This window comes from Lonchura striata, chromosome 19 (assembly GCF_046129695.1).
Source record: "Lonchura striata isolate bLonStr1 chromosome 19, bLonStr1.mat, whole genome shotgun sequence".
NCBI lineage: Eukaryota > Metazoa > Chordata > Aves > Passeriformes > Estrildidae > Lonchura > Lonchura striata.
The window spans coordinates 6212121-6227994 of NC_134621.1; the positions used below are offsets into that span (position 1 = coordinate 6212121).

At 41.8% G+C, this 15874-nt stretch overlaps 1 protein-coding gene across 4 annotated transcripts in view; it reads right to left on the reverse strand.

The window, feature by feature from the left end:
- The window catches only part of SPAG9 (sperm associated antigen 9), a 59081-nt gene extending 43506 nt beyond the window's left edge, over positions 1–15575 (reverse strand). For 2 of the 4 annotated variants that reach the window (XM_077787367.1, XM_021555104.3), the window contains exons 1-2: positions 15195–15575; positions 9117–9237 (exon numbers count right to left, since the gene is read on the reverse strand). In XM_077787367.1, coding sequence (XP_077643493.1) covers positions 9117–9237; positions 15195–15500 — 427 coding nt within the window. In that variant the 5' untranslated portion in view covers positions 15501–15575. The remainder of the gene's footprint in view (positions 1–9116; positions 9238–15194) is intronic. The other 2 variants (XM_021555142.2, XM_021555122.2) reach the window with 1 other exon arrangement.
- Between the last annotated feature and the right edge of the window lie 299 nt (positions 15576–15874).

Genomic DNA, 15874 nt, shown 5'->3' on the forward strand with positions numbered 1-15874 from the left:
TTGCCTAATTAACATCCTAGTCATGAGTTATGAGATGTTAAACAGCTGCCCATCAGAAATACTCAGCAGCTCTCACGTGAGCACACTGTGCCCAGGCTGTGTACCACAGCTCCCAGAGGATCTCCCTTGTAACCTTTCCACTGTGCTAAACCTTCTTTGGGAAAACAGGAGATCAGAAAGTGCAAACTGTAAGACTGATGGACCTTGTATTTGCTGAAACCAGCTCCCTCTCCAACAGTGTCCAAGGAGCCTCCCTGCTGCTTCCTGCTGGGTGGTGAAGTCACGGCTCAATTCAGCCTCGCCCAGAACTCCCACACACACACGGGTGATGCACCCAACACTGTTCAGCGAGTTCATATCTGGACAGTGGAGCAAATTCCAGGGGTGAATTCTGCAAGTGCATTCTGGGAGAGTACTCAACAGTACATTTAATGAAGATTAACACCACATCAGGTGTTAATCACACCCTTCTTTGCAGCTGCCCAAAACCAGCCTTCAGGAAATCCAGAAAAGCATTTCCCACTTTTACAAATACAACACATGCTTGCACAGGGGTTGAGGTTCCATAAAGAAGCACACCACTTTTTCCATCTGTGAAGAAAGAAAAGCTTTACAATGTTTTAAAATTCTAATGGCCCAGTTATAACAAATATTGAAGACAAATTTACATAGCTAGTGATGCTGCATAGTCAAGGGGGATATCTCCATGAGATCTGACCACTGTTTTCATTAAGTACAAAGGTTAAAACAATTAAGGGCCCAGAAGATGATATAACTGACATTAAGCACTTTCTTCTGGAAGTCATTTCCAGCTGTGCCATACACTACACTGCTAGAGGTAGAAGCTTCAGCAAGAAGAGAATGTACACTAAGTTACATACCCTCAACAGACACCACATCAACAGTCCTCAGAACTGGTTTTTCCAATACCAGCAGGATGAGATACAGCATCAGAAATCTATTCTACCCAAAATATGCCTCCCATCAAGATAAGATCTTGCAAAAAAAAAAACAACGGAATACTTTCTTTTTCCAATTAAACACTGTGCAAGAGATCAGATATTGCCCAAGGATCAGAAATCACCACTGACTTGATCACAGAGTCAGAAGAATTTTGAGGAAGATTCTCACCCCAAAAGCTTTGAAAAACTTAAGTCACGATTAAAGGAACATTTCCATCAGCAGTAACAGGAAATTAAATAGGAGGGCAAAATGCCTTTCTCTGGCATCCAGAAACATATTTTAAACCGAATTGTTGCCAGTTCCATTTTAATACACCAACATACAAAGGAGTGGAAGTCTGGCCCTGATAACACCCCAAGAGGAATGGAGTTGTGTGCTGGCACTGCCTGCCACATGCTGAGCCTGTCAAGTGCCAACCAGACACAGCTCCTATCAAACTTAAGTAACAATACAAAAAGTTCCTCTGATATTTCAGTCTCAGACTTTTTTCCACTAACATGTCAAATTCCTATGGGTGGCAATAAAATTAGTTTGATCATAAATACCCTAGAAGCAATAGTATCCATTGTGTCTGTTGCAGTGTGTCTTTACAAAGCCATTACAAAGCCTTGTTACATCAAGGAGGATCTTACATTGCAAAATTACATTGTTTATGGTAATACATGTGCAAAATATAACATGCAACAAAAAAGTTGCACTACTCACTCTTAGAAGCTTATGTAGAAAAAATACAAAGGTCTTCAAGCATCATAAGTATGAGCATAAAATGCAAATATTCTAGTGCTTTTAGGCTGATGAGAAAGAAGGTATTCCCCCTGGAACATCACCACAAACTCAGACCCAAGGCCTAGTGCAAACTTCTCCAGCACTGTCTATGTTCTAACGCCTTTAATGACCTGAGATACCAGTCTTGATCACAGTTCTCTCACAGAAAACCAATTAAGCCTAAAAATGGGATATTAAATGTAATAGTAAACTAGAGAAACTGGAGTTTCTGTCTTCTGACAGCATTATGAGGAACTAGGCAGCCAAGCTGCCCACCCTGCCTGTTCAAAAGTCAGAGCTTACCTCCCAAGTCTGATGGCTTTTACCAAGTTTGGAACACCCTTCATCAGTATGTTGTCCTCTGCCTCAAACTCCTGATAAGCCTGAGGGGGAGAAAGAGAAACAGACCTGCTAGAATGGCAAATCCAACCAGTGTGATGCCTTCAAGAGGAATTACAAGTTCTTCCTATACAAGCCAGGACAGAGATCCAGCTCATTAACAAGCCCTTCCTGGCACCAGGATTGTCTGAAGACTCTCCTTGGACAGCTTTCATCTGGCTCTATTCTTTAATGCAGGTACCACACCAAAGTTAAGATACAGATCCAGAAGGGCCTTATGACCTCCTAAGTTGTTGCCAAAGAGCACACACATCACTCGTGGACTGACAAGAGGACTAAGCTATCAAACAAGTGTTTAACCTGGAAGTGGTAAGACCTGCAAATCAAACCAGCACAGAAAACTAATTTGTAAAACAAGTGAAAAATTCAACCCCTTGACAAGACCAACATGTTCAAGTAGCTCTTACAATGTGAACTACAGTTCTAGATCTCAGTTTAATAAGTAGGGCACTTGAAATTATGAAGATAATTTAGCTGTCAAGAATGCTCTGTTGATAGCAAATATCAACACATGGAGCAGCAATGGTCTTATCCCTGCACTTCTGGACTGTTCAAGTTTGCACTATGTCTCAGGCACACAGAATCCCTGCAATTTGTTACCAAAAACCTGAAACAAAACTTCAAAAAAACAAAACTCTTTAAACATTCTGCCACAACATTTAATATAAAGACAACCACATGCCAGGACATTCCTCACACAGGCTGAAACACAAACAATCAAGAATATATACTAGAAACTTCTACACAAAATCAAGCCCAAAATCCAACTTCTTGCCCAATCTCTGCAAAAGAGGTGTTTCACTGAGAAAACTTTTGATTGACTGCTTTGCAAACAGTGGGATGCTCCATTTATACACTTGGTTATTGAAGCAACTTCCTGTCTGATAAAATCCACATCAAGTCAGTGTAGACACAGGTTTAGTAGACTGGATTTGTTTTAGAAGCCAGTGAACTTGGGAATGTAAGATTCCAAAAGACATTTAAAGTAATTTTCTTAAATTACTGCAGTATTTTGAGCAACAGAATCACTATAACAACCAAACTCCAGCACATAAACTACAATACTTCCTTAACTTAAAAACACACATGAGCAGTTAATTATACACCAGTGGATTTCAAGCCCTTCTCACCACTTTGCTCAGGTATATTAACAGCTAAGCTTAAAGCAGGCCAATCATCGTTCTAATTTCCTACTCCATTTTATTTCAGCCTTGAGTCCTGTAGCTTGGCTCGGTGCCTGCTCTGGAGCTAGCTGCTCCATCTACTGGGCTCCATCTAGTGGGCTGCTGGCTCCCAAAACCACACAGACAGCAGGACTTTGGGAGCAGAATTGGGAAGCCAGGAAAGGCACTGTGTAATGTACAGTCAGGAGGAAAGCCTCCCTTTCCAGCACACCCTGGTATTCACACTTCTTACAGAAGGATTTTTCAGGTGTAGTGATTGATACCTGAGGCACAGTGTAGGAAAGGGCAGGGGGAATCTGCCTGTTAAACAAACCTGAGATGATTGACATCAGAGATGAAGAACATCACACTGAGAACACACTAGCAGACAGTTCAGTTCCACATCTGCTAATCAAGAAATACAAGAACTCAAGCCATTCTGTTCCTCCTTTGCTGGAAATTAGATTAGTTCTACTGCTGTCAGTCTGTGCAAATGAAGCAGGAACAATCCAGACCTCCACTGAACAAACCTGAACTTTTCAACTTCTTTCCAGGACCTATTGAAAAGCTTTCTTGTATTCCTCGAGATAAACACCAGCTGAGCCATCCCTAGAAGCAGCATTTACTGACAGAGCTGTTTCACACCAGTTTAGTTATTCACATCACCATCTGTGCAGATACACAAATCAAATCTCATAACAATTTTCTGGGAAGTTTCTGTTAAACTTCACAGCTGAAAGTTCACATCAGAGTCTTCCTGTTAACTACAGATCCACATGAGCTGCATGATATCCCATGTGCAAAGATAACTCAGATATTGGATGCCTTCAGATTATCCAAGAGTGGCTGTCTGCCTGGGTTACATTACAGCAATGCTGCTGTCCCGAGAGCTCAAAAGGAAAATCAGATATCAAATAACATCTGCAGAACATTCACAACAAAACCTGTCTTGCATCTTCTCTTGAAGCCAATGAAAGCAATAGTTCTGTTTAGCTTATGAGAAAAAGAAATGTTTTCAGGTCAGCTTCCATAGCATTTGTCTCATATACCAAATAAAACCTTCAGCAAGCAGTATCTTCACAGTGTCACCTGACATGGGAAATACCATCCCAAGAGCTGTGTCGCAACATTTACAGCTCCAAAGCCCAAGAGCTGTTTCTTGGGATTATATTTATTTGGGGTTGGTTTGTTTGTTTGTTTCATTAGGTTTCTCTCTCAATGCAGTTTCCCCCAAATGTAATCTATCTGGCACACAAAGCTCAGGTTTGATATAATCAGGTAGGTAGATATATCTGTTTTGTTGTCAAATGCAGTTTGTTATCTTGGTTGTACTTTAGCACTAGGCAGATCCAGAAAAGGAGCCAAATCTTTCAACTCCCACAGCCTACCACCTCCATCAGAAAGCAGTTCAGTCATGCAGACATTGTGTTTTTCAGATTCTCTAATAAATATGTTACTCCAAGAATGATTCCTCCAGAAAGCTTATGCCAAAACTGTTCCATTCCTGTAGTTAGTCAAAATATACTAGTCATTTTTTTACTCCTAAAAATGTAACTTATAGCCTGAAATACATAAAGAAAACTGACATTCCCAGAAAGAGACAAGGAAGGAAACTAAAAGAAACCTCAGTAGCCTCCCCCCACAGAACGCAGTGGAACATCCTGTGAGCTCTGAGAAGATCTTATCCCTTCCTGTAACTGGAGACTGAGCACTGTCCCAGCAGTATCATGTGCCTTCACAGAGCCCTGCTGGACAAATGAGCTGTGTATTGCTATTACAAGTTTTTAACAGCCCTCTATTTTCCATGTCCAGGGTTGACATTTCAAATATTTTAATGCTGCAAACAAATTACAAGTAGAACAAGGGGGTCACACAACAGCAAAGACTTGAATTAATATGGAAGTCAGGTATTTTCAAATTCTTGTAAGAAATTAAAACTTAAGATTATATCAAAGACTGGTGACGGCCTCAGATATACCACATTAAAACAGAAATATGTTATTTACTGAATATGTGGCATTATCATGTTCACAGGTGCCCTCTGCTGCTGAGAAGGAAAAAAATACATGAATTCTAGGTAAGTCATAAACCAAAAAACAGACATTTGCCAACACTCAGTAAAAGTTGATTGTAGACCCACAGCAAGAACTTCTAAAATCTCTGCCTTTACCAATACCATTCCTAAACAAACCCCCAGGAACTTTGTGCTATTTAACTTGCTTAAGCTTCCACACAGCACAGGCACTGCCTTTCCCCCCTCTGTCCAGGTACTGCTGTGACCCACAGCCACACAAGGGACAGGAGCAACCCAGGGAAAATTACAGCCAAGAGCAGCAGTGCAAAATAAGATGAAAAGCTGGATCACAAGCCAAGGAGTTTCATCAGTGCTGCCCATTCCTGTGCTGAAATAGAAGCCACAAACCCTTATGCCTCTGCTCTCCTTTAAGCAGTTCCAAAGGTTAATGAATTTATCCCAGGGTGCCACATACTGCACCATTTTTTTTGCAGCAAATTTAACTTAGGCAACCACCACAGCCCATCAGCTACCATGACTGAGTGCTACACATCATGCAGGAGTGGTAATTCCAGTGCATCTGCTCCCACGATCCAGGATTTCATCATCTGCTGGCCTCACAGTCATCCCAGAAGTGTTTTCCTGGCATCTCCCCCTCTCTCTACCTCCCCCTAAGAAAGAACAGAGCACTTCAAGGTAGTTCACTCATCTGGCAGCAACTGTTCCAATTTCTGATGAGGGGAAAAGAAGTCAGTGAACCATAGGAACTTAGCAACTGGTTGATATACAATAACCTCCTGATCTCAGTTCAGGAATTTCAAACAGCAGCTTTATTCCAACCAACCTGATTGAACACATAGCTAAGGATGGAATCCCACAGGGTAAATTTAAGTGCAAAGAAATACTTCTTTTTCTTTTGATTTAGTATGACAATCACTTAGACTGCACAAACAAGTACTTAAAATTCAGGACATAACCATAACTTCTTGAGCAATTTTAACTGGCACACAGATTTAAGCACATACAATGAAGCAGAACTCAAGCACGTAACTTAAAAGCTGCCCCAGCTGACAAGTCTTCACTAAATGCTCAGCACTTCCAGTGTTAAAGAGAATGAGTCAAAACTTCTTAATGGATGAAACTTGTTCTCATAGGCTTTGCTTATTTGAGGAAAATACACAAAGCACAGGCAGCCTACACAAAGCAAAAAGTCTTGTAGGTAAAGTATGACCCAGCACCATGTATTACCTGTTTTCCATTCTAATCTATTACTCAAGTCACCAACTGATGCTGTGATCTCACTCTGCATTCCAGACCCAGGTTTTATTTGGTTACTTGCTCTGTGCCAGACATTTGCAACTCCCATTACCAGTGATGACACTGCCACTGTTTTGAATGTCAACGTGGTAAGACAGTTATCAAAACCAGAGCCTAATTTAGATGCACAGGCAGTAGTATAGGAAGTAGAAGAGAAAAAGAAATATAGCTAAAAGACTTGGAGCTGAATTAAAGTGATATATCAGTGATTTGGATTGTACAACATGCCAGTTGCCTGGTCTGTAAAACAAAACAAGGTAATGCAGTAAGGTTAAGCTGCTTCACAAATACGTACTTGTATGGTTTTCATATCTTAGACATTTAGATCACCAAAAAAACAGTTAACTTGCATAATATTAATTAGGTGTTCAACAAATGTGCTTATGTCCCCTTTGATCTTGCTCTGCATCAGCAGCATGTCAGACCTTCCCAGCAGCCTTTCATGCTGTCCCAGATAGCTTACCAAAGCCAAGAATAAACAAACTTAGTGTTTAACCCAGCTCTATTGTTTCTCCAAATATACAATTTTGGCCATCACAGAAGATTTTTCTCCACTACAAAGATGTTTTTTTTTCTCCAATAAATAGATTTTGGAACTGTCTAAAATCATTGTTCTATCACTAGAGCTTAACATAGTTATGGTAACTGTTTTTAGCAACATTACTTCTTACAAAAGAAGTAGTTCTAGCAACTCTCCGTGCTTCTACTGGAACAACTGAGTTTCTTGAGCAAATGCTTTCATTATTATCATATATATATACACACATATATACACAATATATAAATAAAACTTTAAAATCATACATATACTTGAAGGCTTCAAAGCAAAAAGAATTTCACACCAAAAGACTCACAGAGCAACATAAAATGTTGTTATCAATACATGGTAAGTGTAATTTCTGTCAGAGAAACTCCAGGTATGCTGCCACATACATTGCCAGAAATCCAACTGATTTTTATTTTTCATGCAACCACTTTGTCCTTTGGATTGCATTAACAGAATAAAGCCATGGCCTACAGGACAGGATGCAATCTTGATCCACAGTGTTCTTGTCAGAGATCAGGATCTCCCGTGAACAAGCTGTTTGGGCTGTATGTTTAGAGCACAGGCCTTCTAGAAACAGTGTCTTTGTTACCAAAACAGACAACTTAACTCCTGCTATACAGTTTTCTTTTCCCCTCCTGTGACACTTTTAAATACACACACAACACTGCTCCACAGGAATCTAAGGGTTTCTGGTACAAGTCTCTACAATTATCCATTTTAGCTTGACTTCATCTGCAAAGAGACCATTCTAGGAAATAATCATCGTGGTCTTTGCTAGGAAAGATTGCTTGAAGTGCTCCTTCATCCCTGCCTGTACAGAATCTGGGAATATTTGAACAGTGGATAATGAAGCACGTGATGCCTCTAAGATTTGCCAACAACATTCTGTTGGAACTGTCCAAATTTCAGTCAAATTCTGCCCTAGATGCCACCTACATTAATCTTAACACTCCAGACTAATACTCCTGCCCTTCTATAGACTCAATCATGCCACTGAAAATTAAACTTAACAGGAAAAAATATAGAGCTTCAGCTGGAAAACAGCTGTAACTTACTGAGTTAGGGGCAGGAAATGTGGCTGAGCAGAAATAAAGGAAGAAAGAGTAGTGAAAAGGGGTACTTTTATGACTGGCACTACTTTTAGAAACTGGTCATCTCTCAGCCTCGTCACAGTCTCACTTTACATTCCTGCAGGGTCCAGCAATAAAAGCTCGATATTAACTGATGAACACATCAGTCTCACATCAACAGAAGATGGCTTAGAAGCTTGAAACATAAAAGTAGAAAAACTGATGATGAAGTTTCATTCAATGACTGTGTGACTGGATAAGAAGCAGCCCAGCAGAATGTCTAAACTATAACATATGTAACTTCAAGTGTTTCAAGACAATTGATCACTATCATCTATTTCCAAAGTTTCCAGAAGTTTTTTTTTTTCAATTATATAGAACATCCCTAAAAAGAGAAGTGTTCTCCCTAAACTTTTTTTTAATAAAAACTAAATGTCTCCTAGAAATAAATAATTCAGCAAAAATTATATTAAAGTTAATGAGAATCACCATCAATGCTCTTCTCCCAGCTGTGCTTCTAAACCTGAAGATTAACCTTATTTTAGCACAGACAACTGTTTAATAGGAAGAAAATATCATCACTAACAAGGAAGTAATCAAAGCACCTCCTGAAAAAGTTGCTAAATGTGAAAAAAGCGCTGTCTAAAAGGCAAGCAATACAAGCAGGATACCAGAAGAATCAGATTACAAGTCACAAGCTCGTATCTGACTTGTTTGCTTTAATTCTAAAGAAAACAGACTTGCACAAGAGTTAAACCCAGTTATCTAAGTACAGAAATCAGAGGGCATAGATACTTCGCATATGTATTATCACTTTACAGAACAAAAATTAAAATGCACTAATGCCACTTACAAGGAGTGCACCATGTTTTACTTACTTTGATCAGCATAGTTTTTTGCTTTTAGTTCAAGTTGTCGAGTTTGTGACTCTAACGCTTCCACTCTGGTCTGTAAGTCCTTTTTCTCTTGTTCTTGAGAATCTTCAAACTCAATGAATTTCTAAACAACAGCAAAATAGTTAAGTTAGACCAAACAACTAATTACAGGCTTTACAGCAGGTAGGAAGCAACACAGCAGCCCTTCACAGCAGGAAAGTACAAGGTGGTTTCCAAAACAACTGAATAGATCCACATTTAAACACAAAAATATTTCAGTCCAAGTCCATCAGTCAAGCACCCAGTATAGGTTATATTGTGCAATAACTTTCAACCAAGTGCCAGCCACTCCAGAGAACCTGCTTGGGATTAACATAAATATGAATGATTTCATTATTGTCTAACTTAATGTACAACAACTACCAACAGTGCATGTGAACACAGGGAGTCTTGGTATCCTTAGTCTGACTGATCATCAGTGAAGCTATTTTCACCCACAAGCCACAAAGGTACAAACACAGTAAAAGGGAAACACCAACAGTAGTGCCAACCAAAATTATTTGATATCTTTTCCACTCCCACCCAATTCTGCTATAAATTCTTATTGTCTTCATCAAATCCTTAATAACAATCTACAATCTGTCAATTGGACAGAAAACTGTGCTGATCACCACCACCTTCTGTTTCCTTGGTTTACCACACTTGTGACTCCCCATAATCTGGAATTCACTGGTGAATGCATCAGTGTTTACATTCTCTAACATAAGAATTACCAACACATCATTATAGCAGCTTTGAAAGCATTTTTTTTTTTTTTTTTTTTGCTATTTATCTTACTCAAGAAGTCAAGAAATTCAACATGTATTGCTGGCACAAAGAATACTTCTAAAAGCCAAGGATGTTTTAGGTCATGCAGTACTCTATGCTCTGCATTGCAAGAGAAGACAAGGCCACCAACACAAGTGTTGCAGAAGGCTCACAGAACAGGGAGAAGAAGCAGACCAGAAACCTCTGCAGGAAAAAAATCCCAAACACCCACAACAATTAAAGGGGCAAAGACTGCTGAAGACCACATGAAAGAACGGAGACAATGAAGGCAGCAACTTGAAAACAGTAATTTGATTTGAGTATCTTTTCCTATGTATTGTTAGGAAAATTTAGTGGGAAAAATATTTCTAATGGTCATATAGTAACTCTTATTGAACTATTATTACATTGTAGCCATTGTGTTTTAGAGCTTTTACAAAAGCAGGAATTCATAACCTTATGAAAAGGGCTTCAGTTGAACAGGGTCATCAGAAGAAGTTCTGACTAAAAAGTACTTCAGATGTAGAAATGCATCAAAACCTATGAAGTGAAACAAGAGTTCCTTTCAGACAAGCTCTGCACAGCTATCACAGGACTGGGCATGGTGCTCATATGACTGCTTGAAACTAAACCACAACAATTGAGGAACAGCTGACATAGCCCAGGTAGCTCCACTTTGGGTGCTGCCATCAAAAAGTCCCTCTTCAAACACAGATGTGCAGAAATCTTTCTACCCCCTCCACACAAAGTTTGGAAATATTAATTAGTCAATGTAATTTGAAAACCTCAATGTTTAAGCTTGTTTCATGTCTTCTTTGTAGTAATTGATTCAAGACTTTTGCCCCTTTAATATTCAAGTCATGTCTGGCCTATTCTTGGCAGACTCCCTTTTCAAAAAGGGCTTCAAAGTAAATTTGGCACTGGGGCTGAAGTTACACTAAACATGGGAAGTTTGTTACACTAAACATGGGAAAACATGAAATAAGAATTATAGAACTGTAACATCTTTGTTTAGTTGTTTCTCTGATGATTTCCCAAAAATGTGTCATAGGTTGCTAAAGGCCAGGGACAATTATACTCATTAATAACAAACAGCCATTCAGAGCCATTAATGTCACTGTTACTCATGAAACTACAGATAGATATAATTTTGTATGTCCTCTCAAGCTCTTCAACTGCAAGTGGAAAAACTACTCTTGCCTAGAAAGGTTTTGTTACCTTCCACTAGTTTACCTTCATTTTATTAAAGTTCAAATCTACTTTACTATACTTTAAAGCATTTCTGTAATTACAGCTGAATATTTTTCCCTCCCCTGCTGTAAACTATACTTGATCAGATCATGGGATTCAGAACTTTGGACTTTGAATATTTTTATTTGGTTTCATTTCTCTGTCTGGTGATAGTATAATCACAGGTACAGCCCCAGCAGATTGATCATCACACCCTGACTCAGCCTGCGTAAGTATGGCAGAGAACTAGTGAGATAAATCACCACAGCAGCCAAAGACAGCCTGAGCACTCATATTAAAATACTTTTTTTTTTTCATTTACATTGACAATACACTCAAATACTACTTATCTCCTGTACTGTTTAATGTAAATCCAGCAGCATATGTAGGAATACGTTAGGTACTCAACAGTCATCCTCTCATCTCAACCCCAGCTACTGGTTATTCAAAAGACTGAGGCAGACAAAAATCTAGCTTTCCCATTTTAAGTGATGTCCTGTTTGGGCCACAAAGATGTATCTTACAACCCTTATGAGAAGTGTGAGAAGTGAGATTTTTGGTACTTCTTTTTTTAAGAGCAAAGCTGAAGGACACCAACGTGTCTTTAAAACAATCAGACCAGATTATGTAAGATGACAGAAAATACAGCTGGAATAATCCTTAAAAGGTCATTCTTGTTTCCAGGTTCTGATGCTCAGCATTGGATGTCTGGATCCTAATTTTGATTAGGCTATGTTGAGGTGTAACACAGGATGTGATGCACAGCTCCTCCTGCACGTGCCTGCAACTGAAACCCAACCTGCAATACCTTCATCAGGCATGTTTGGCAACTCCCATTTAATCCATCCCATTTTCTCCAGGTAGGATCACATGTGTCATTTCAGATCTTTGTCCAACCTGTTCTTAAAGACCTCATATAAAAGGTGTGAAGAAGTCCCTCAGAAACTAAACTCAAAAATCTTTATGTGATCAATTTTAAACCTACTTGAAAGCTTGCAGAGATTTCTGGAATAAATAAGAACTCAGACTACACAACAGCCCAGCACATTTGGAACCCTCTGTCCTACACACAACCACAGAAGCACTCAGTAGCACATTATTAGCCAAATGAAATATCTCTTCCTATATTTATGTCATCTTATGTCTCTTCATATCTTGACTGTTTTTCCTGTCACAGGACCCAGATGCAATGCCAAGCAGATCTGATGTCAGGGCCTTGGCAATCTTTACTACTCTATGACACGTCCTTCAGCAATGTGTATTGCAACAATAACAGATTCTCAGCCAATGGCAAGTTCTTCTTGGAGCAGGAAGGAAAAAAAATCACCTAAAAAGCCAGTTCAGATGGACATGGAGGACAGAAAAACACATCAAAATGAAAACAACCTGATAGCCATAAAATAGAGTGAAAGTTTTCTGTAAAATGCATCTCGGTTCTGTTCTCTCAAATTAAAAATACTTAAACTCTTACTGCACAGTGTTTACTCAACATAAGATTCTAAAGAAAGTTACCTCTGGGAACAGCAGAAAAAGCAGACCTCAAGTTTATGCTACGACTTAAACCAGTTTTAGTAGTGGTAAATCCTTTTTCACAGTTGCCAAAGATTTCAAAAACAGCTTAATCCCACCAACAGCAGAAAAGCTAAAAGATATCCCAATTTGGCATAGCTAAATGGAGTAGATTTTTATCCTCTTCCCAAGTGCACACAAAACACATGCCAGCTACAAGTGCAGGTCTGAAACAGCACATTGCTGCAGAAGTAACTCTTATCAGGGTATACAATAGCAAAAGCACAAATGCTGGTTCCTCTTCCACTTCTTTGGGGCAGGCCTCACAGACTACCTCAGAGTCACCAAGTGGAGAACAGCAGAGCAGCTGGTTCCTCCATTCCTTCAGCGATATCAAAAAACCTACCAAATTAAAAGGCAGACAAGTAATTTTGCAGCAACTACAAAGATCAAAACTGTACCCAGAGGGTTGAGAAGTAGGCCCAGAACTTCTGTCAAGGTGATGGTAAAAAAAATTATTCCAGAAATCCACAGGCATCAACTTTTAAGATATTTTTAGTAACACTTTTTAAGCACAGGAAATAAAGAAAGCAAATTACAAAAATGGGGTAAGGAGACACCTACCCAAATAGTAAACTATTTAATGTGCATTAAGGTACTGCCACAAGTAAATTTCCTACAACAACAAGCAGAAAGTAGAAGAAGGTGTGTTAATTGCCCAGAGAAGCTGTGGTTGCTTCATCCCTGGATGTGCTTAAGGGTAGGCTGGACAGGGCTTGGAGCAGCCTGGTGTTGCAACAGTGTCCCTGCCCGTGACACAAACTTTAAGATCCCTTCCAACCCAAATCATTCATTGTGTGATTCTATGAACAGGTGACATTAAACATGGAGCTCAAAATTCTCAATTTTGCCACCACATGACACAGGCAAACCCCAAACAAAAGAAATGTGCTAAGCCAATAACTTTTTGTCCAATGAAATATTGTTAAATTTCTGTTCCCTCCTTTTATTTCAATCACATTGAAATCACATCAGGTTATCTCAGCATCAAAAAAATAATTCAACAACCATGCCTAACACATATGCCTCTCCTGAATACATCAGGCTGTACCAAACACTTCCACACCTGTACAGTGCAATGACCTCAGCACATCACAAAAATGACCTTTGTGCTTACCATGAAAATACAGTCTTTGGTCTAACTGCACTTTGGAAAGCATCAGCCAGGTGTCTTGCAGTATGAATGCTGGTTCTTCAACTGCACATAGCCTGTTCTCTCAAGTTAATTTATCATGACACAGAGAAATGAAGATGGCACTGAAGCACAAAACAAATACAGGCACATACAGTTCCTGAAAAGCTACAACAACAAACTTAACCCTATGATCTGTATCCTCACATAGGTACGGCTTCTGTCCTGCTGCCCAAGATCTGTTTCTGATCTTAGAAATGCTGCCTGCGCTTCAAGCCTGATGGATTTTCTCATTAATTAGTTCAGAAAGTATTTATCAATCCCTTCCTATTACTCTCAATGCAAACATATTTTCTAAAAGACCCTTTTACATTGTGCTAGAAATAGTGTGGCAACTCCAGTCCCCTAACTGGAGTCTATATGGCATCATAAAACCACCATGTGTTTGACAAGGAGGATGAATGACCTATCAGTCCAGGAGCTGGACCACAGTCCTTCACAACAAATGGAGTCCTGGAATAATCTGCAGACAACATTTTGCACTCACTTAGAAACAAACAAGTATTTAAACAGGGCTAATGTTTTTTAAATTAAGCTTTCACCGTTAATATTGTGTTCACCCTCAGTGCGGTTGTTCTTCTGATTTTTGGAAAATTTAGAAGGCAAACACAACCAGAGAGATTAGCACAGGACAAGGGGTCTGGAAATACACTTGTAAGATGGCTTGTTAATGTTAAACAGATAATGCTGCCAATCCAATTTCCTTCAGGAGTTTGGCAAGACAATGAGCAGGAGGAAGTTATCCTGCACAGCTGCTTCCCATTCTATTGCTTTATAATATCACATTAGATAATGCCTCACAAGCTTGCTTATGCTGAAGTGATTCTTGGTACCGACACTGAAATAAAAACATCTAACATCCAAAATCAGAGTCGACGTCACCGGAGAGTCCACACCACCTGTTGCTGCCTGCAGCTTTAAGCAGCAGCTCCGAGAGCTTCAGCCTAGACACTGCGTATTCCCATGGTTTTTGCGACGTGGTGTCACTATTTCCGCAGAAATGGACAACCCGCCTCCCTCCGCGGCCGTGACAGCGCAACCAGCGCCCGGTTCCGCGCTCGCTCCGCGGCCCCGGCGGCAGCGCAGCGGCTCCCGGGGATCCCTCCGGGACGAGCGGCTCAGGGGATGGCAAGCACACGGAGCCGCACGGAGCGGGAGGGATTCCTCCCTCCTCATCCTTCTGCGAGCCGCGTCTGGAGCCCAGCTCCAGCAGCCCGGGGCTGGCCGCCCGCTGCGCCCCGGGCAGGCCCGGGAGGTGCCGCCCGGCCCGGCGCCGCGCTCACCTCCTCGGCCTGTTTGCGCAGCGCCTTCTCCCGCTCGTACTGCGTGAGCAGCTGCTCGTTATCGTCCCGCAGCAGCTCCAGCTCCACGCTGGTCTCCTGGCTGTGCGCGCACACCGAGTCCAGGTTCTCCAACACGGCCACCACCAGCGGCATCAGCTCGGCCACCACCTCCTCGTCGTAGCGCCCGATGAGCCGCTCGAACTCGCGGTAGATGGAGCCCGCCAGCCCCGACACCCGCTCCGACATCATGGCGGGGCCGGGCCCGCCGGGATCCTCCTGGTACACCACGCCGTCCGCCAGCTCCATGGCGGCGGGGGTTGTGCGGGGCCTGGCGGGGCCCGGCTCGGAGCGGCGCCCGGCGGCGGAGCCTCGGCAGGGCCGGGCGGGAGCGGCGCGCGCCTCTGACCTCACCCGCCGCGCCGGGCGGGGCTGCCGGGACGGCGGGCGGGGCGGGGCGGGCGGGGCGGGCGCGGTGACGTCACGGGACGACAGGTGATGTCACGGGGCGGGCCCGCGTGAGGGGGCGGGCCCGCGTGAGGGGGCGGGCCCGCGTGAGGGGGCGGGCCCGCGTGAGGGGGCGGGCCCGCGTGAGGGGGCGGGCCCGCGTGAGGGGGCGGGCCCGCGTGAGGGGGCGGGGCCGCGGCTGCGTGTGGGGAAGATGCGGGCGGCGGGAAGGGCTG